The sequence below is a fragment of the Phaethon lepturus genome, unplaced genomic scaffold, assembly GCF_000687285.1.
Source record: "Phaethon lepturus isolate BGI_N335 unplaced genomic scaffold, ASM68728v1 scaffold3165, whole genome shotgun sequence".
Classification (NCBI taxonomy): domain Eukaryota; kingdom Metazoa; phylum Chordata; class Aves; order Phaethontiformes; family Phaethontidae; genus Phaethon; species Phaethon lepturus.
This window is the reverse complement of record NW_010538187.1, coordinates 217-5,351: the sequence shown is the minus strand read 5'-3', so window position 1 is coordinate 5,351 and position 5,135 is coordinate 217. Positions and strand designations below refer to the sequence as shown.

Here is a 5,135-nt window from a genome sequence, read left to right as displayed (position 1 = left end):
CAGAAAAAGTGACTTGTCCCAAATCCTATGGAAAATTATTATGGAAGATATAAATGAACTGATGTCTAGGGTTTGTCTGTGGACCTCAAAAAAAAAAAAAAAATCACCACAAGACTGCTCTCCTGTGCTCCCCTCACATCCAAGGGGATCAGGTGCTGGGAAAACAGATGGCCTAAGCAATCTTAAAACAAAAGGCAGTCAGAAACAGAAGTTGTAAGGTCGTCAGCGGCTCGCTCCCTTTGTTGGTTTCTTTTAAACACCATCTACTTAATTCAGAAGTCAGAAACACGAGGGAACATAGCGGGACCCCACTTCTTGCAATAGGAGCCAAGGAAGCATCAAAGGAGGAAAAGATATTTCCATCCTAAAAAAATGTCAGTGAACCACAAAACAGCACGAGGAAAGAAAAATTTAGCGTTGCCTCGTCCATTCCACAAAACACAGAGCAGCACTAGGATAACTCAGGATAACTAAATACATCCACATTAGTATTTCAAATGGAACGGGGAGCGTAGTTTTGAAGCAGCTTGCCCGATTCACTCCGGCGTACCACGCTTCGGCGCGCACTGTAGAGCTGTACCTGGATTCCTTCTGGGTGAACCGAACCGAGAGGCTCGCTCCAGAGGCACGCTTGATGCGCTCCAGCCACAGAGGTACTTCTGTTCGAAGACCCGGGCCAGAACTAGTCTTAGGTGGAAGTCCCGAGATGTGCATAACGTGGACACCAACTCTGCAGCACCTCCCATTTCGCTCTCTGAAGACTTTACTCGATCATGTTGACTCGGCCTCGGAAAGATAGCTACGATTACCGCGGCAGCGCAGACAATTAAGAGATAATATACTAGACATACAACATAAAAAAATAGGATATCATTAAGATACCAGAGGTTGAAAGGAAGCTGAGAAGTGGAGTACCGGTAGGGAAACAAAGCTTGCGTCTGTTATCTCTGCAGCGCTTTCATACTTGAAATGAATACGCCGTATGACATAATTAAACAACCACAAACTTCCTCTTCTCTATCACTACTATCAATGAATTCTCAGGGAAAATAGCAAAGCAAAGTTTCCTAACAGCACCTCCGTTCACAAAACCGAGCAGGTGCTTGGCAGAGGACAATTAATTAAAAGGTGAAATCTCAGTTTACTCTATTAAATCTCAGAGCTGCTCCTTAACAAAACCCTCCCCTGCGGCAGGTTCCAGACACCAGCCTGTGGCACTGCTGTTAGGTTGCTTTTATCATTGCTTTTTTTCCCCCCCCCTCCCTCTTTTCCTTCCCCTGATGCCATTTGCCTATCAGCCAAGTAATCTGACTGTGGAAACAGGAAAAAACGGGCAACTCCATAGCACCCACCACATGCCCCTGAGGGTCTGGGCACAGACGGGAAAGAGGCTACGCGTGCCACAGACCTGTGGAGAAAGGCGGTCTGTGGTTTTGGCAGAGGTCTGCTTGGTTTAAAAAGTACACACAGACTCTGATTTCTGTAACTCTGTAAGACATTGATAAGAAATGGAAGCTAACTACAGTTCCACAGCAAAATACAGAAGGGAAAGGGGGAAAAAAAACCCAAAGCCTCGTTAAAGTAATTCTTATCACATGCTCCAGTTGCTTTCATAGCTAGGTTTCGGGGTAAGAAGAGACCATTAAAGTGTCAGTCCAGAGAGCATATTTCATCTTATCAAGACCGTGTTTCAGTTTGTTCATCTGTAGTGCCCTGGCAAAAGCAGGACCTGTGAAAGGCATTCAGAGCTGCAAAATCCAAACCACTGCGCTGCCGAGACACCCTCTCGCAATAAACGTAACCAAGGACGGAACAGAAGTCTGAGAAAGACCCTGAAAAAACCACTCCTGGCATGGGGTATATAGCTCTGCACAGTGATCACTCTTCTGATCTCCTAGAACATATAAACAAATAAATAAAAATTTTTAAGAGCAGTACCAGCAGTCTCCACAAGTAAGTACATGTCACTTTGTGATTAATGATATCAAGTCCAGTTAAAAATTTAGCAAAAACACTGAATTTCATTTGTTGCTACAACATGGCCTTCACGCTGCATCGGGCTGTAAAGGTAGATGGAAAGAGGGAAATACCGCAGGGTTGTTTCTCTACAACCTATTCAATTTATTTTCTCCGCAACAGCAAGATTCCGCTTAGAGTAACAGAGAGATGATGTCTCACCCTTTTTTTGTGAAAGCACACTTCCACCGAAACACACCAGTGTCAACAGTTTCCAAAGAAATTAACTGAATTTGTATTTTTAGAAGCTTAACAGAAAGCCGAAGCCCAGGGACACACATCTGCTTCAGTTCTATGGCTTCCAGCCACCAATGTCACTGTCGATATTTCTCCTCCCCGTAAGCCTCTCATTTCAGCCCTGTTGCCGTACGCAGACGGACAGCCAGCTCACCGAAAATAAGTGTTTGTGTCACATCAAAATAAGCACCTGCCAGAGGCGAGCGGCCTGCCGCTACCGCTTCCACCAGTGTTTTGCAATACTCTCCCCCCCCGTCCTTACTGACCTTTCTCCAACCATCCTGGCCTCGTTTCGTAGTTGTTGCAACAAATATCTGCTTCCCCCATCACAACGCTGTCCTGCGACTCCTTCGGTTTCTTCCACTCCGCTTTCCACACTTTCTTTATAAAAATGGGTACATTTATAGGCAGAACGAATAAACTCACCTAGCATAAAAAGGGGTTCGCGACATGTTCCGCTCCCGTTTCGACTCGCCCGCTCCCCACCGTGGGCTACCAGCCCTGCCGACAACCCTACCTCCGCGAGACAAAGGCACAGCACCGGAGACGCGGCTCGTAGTAAAGAGGCGATTGAGCCCTCGGCGCGCACGACCCTCCTGCCCGCGCTTCCAAGCGCTGCTAGAAAGCGGCCAAGGGTTTCGTTGCAAAGTGAATGCCCTCTAGAGAAACGAAAATCGGACCCTCAGCCGAGTCACAAGGGGAACCGAAGGATCCCTCATTTTCTTTTCCGAATGGCAAATTTGCAGTTTCGTCCCCAAATCCTTAGAGCTGCAGAAACGGGAGCCTCCGCCAGCTCACGGAACCACCTGAGTAACTTTTTCCAGCCTAATTTCGAACTGTAGCAACTTGCTATATCAAACTGCCAAATCTACAGTGCTCATTTCTCTCTGTGAATCCAGCTGTCATTCTTCCCAAATGCCTTCGCAGTCCCAAATCTACCAAAGCCAAAAAAACCTCCACTTTTCACAGAGATACGTAATTTTGCAAAACACATATGCTCTATGTATGGCACATGAAGTCAATTAACAAGTTTACTTACCGAATTAAAGGATGACACACAACAGTAAAACAAAAACCTGCTGCAGGCAGCAAACACGTTAACCTTCTCCTCCCTACCAGGCAGTACTCTCACAAGGAACGCAAAGGAGTTTTTAAGTCTAAGTACATTTTGAGTACCCCAGAAGATCTTTCATGCTTATCTCCGTGCTATCTTTTATTCCATAATGCCCACGGTGTTTCCGATCACTGGCACACGGAGTTAAATGTAAAACGCATTCAGTTTGCAAGTCAACAAGCACAAAAGATGCAACAGGAGAAAATGCATTCGCTCGTAAAAGAAAGAAAAAAAAAAAAAAAGACCGAGCACAAAACAAAAGCACGTACCTTTTAACTGGTCGGCTACCACGCTCTGACCAACTCGCTCAATCACCTTTCCATCCTCCATTTCATAACGATCATCCAAATATTTCGCAGTAGCTTCCGAAATATGTACTTTTCCAGCCACCCCAAGCTGCTCCATCAGATTGGCCAAATTGACATCATTGGACCACACATCAAACTTGAATCTCCTCATTCCCAAAATGCCACACAGGACTGTCCCGGTATGAACACCGACTCTCATGTTCACCATTTCTTTTTTCTCTTGGCAAAACTGCTCGATGGCTTTAATCATACCTAAGCCCATCTCGATGCAGCAGTAAGCGTGATCTGCCCGGGGCTCTGGGCAGCCAGCAACGCAGTAGTAACAGTCTCCCAAAGTGCTTATCTTTTCGCATTTAGTGTCCTCGCACAGGCGGTCGAAGCGTCCAAAGAGGTCATTGAGGAGACCCACCAGAGCGTGGGCAGATTTATTGGCACTCATTTTCGTGAAGCCAACGATATCCGCGAACAAAATGCTCACTTGCTCTATCTGCTGCATTTTAAAAGGACGGAATATTATGGGGGTTTTCTGTATGGAGGGCTTCTTCTTCCTGTTTTTGGGGCTTGAGGTGGAATGACGTTTGACGGAGTTTTCACTTTCATCATCCCCCTGCTTCATTAAGTCATCGGCTATTATTCTTGGCATAACAGAATGAATCATCCTCTCTTTCAGGGCTTTTTCCACTTCCAAGTCTTTTCCATGCATGATGGATTGCCCCACTTTCAGGAATGTGCTTCTGGATCTGACTTCGGACATGATAAATAAATGAATACCGATAGCGTGGATGCAGATGTGCAGGAAGGCTTTGCTCAACAGCTCCCAGTAAACCGCACCAGCTCCCAGAGGTGTAAAACAGTTCTCGTCGCGGAAGTGATAACCAAAGGTCTCGAAGAGGACCGAGTACGACAGTCCCAGAAACAAGCTTAAATACAAGGGTAAGTGCATCACCGTGTAAAGCAACAAGAGCACTTCAATACACATAGAAAAACTGCCTACTTGAGAAAGACAAGTGTCTGCGGGATCTGCCGGGGGAGTCTGATTGGACATGTCACCACTTCCTGAGACAGGTTTCAGAGCCTGGAACTGCGGAGCGAGCGTCAAAGCGAAAACCAGGAGGGTGAGCAGCAGCGAAGTCCATACGTAATGGCGGGCATAAGACTTAGTGAAGGTGAACACAAAAAACACTACACATACCAAGAGGAAGCACAGAGCCGGCACCATGAAAACAATCTGTTTCTCTCTCATGTGTATGCCGAAGTAGACGCCCCAGAGAAGGCAGGCCACGCCGATGTAGAAGAGGGCATAGCGAAACCTGCGCTGGGTCTGCGGGAAGCACCTCTCCATGCAAGCCTCCTCCAGGTTGTTGGAGTCGAACTTGGGGTTCCACCACTTGGAAGAGGCCCTCTCGAAGAGTTGTGGCAGCTTCTTCTGCCGGCGGAGGCCGGGGCCACTGCCGCCACCT

The 5,135-nt window shown here is 46.8% G+C and overlaps 1 protein-coding gene across 1 annotated transcript in view; it reads right to left on the bottom strand.

The window, feature by feature from the left end:
- The window catches only part of ADCY9 (adenylate cyclase 9), a gene marked incomplete at its 5' end in the record, with an annotated part of 85,884 nt that overhangs the window by 80,538 nt on the left and 211 nt on the right, over positions 1-5,135 (bottom strand). Inside the window, 1 exon segment of the mRNA XM_010286694.1 lies at positions 3,637-5,135. This exon segment is cut by the window's right edge and continues 17 nt beyond it. Within this exon segment, the coding sequence (XP_010284996.1) occupies positions 3,637-5,135 (1,499 nt within the window).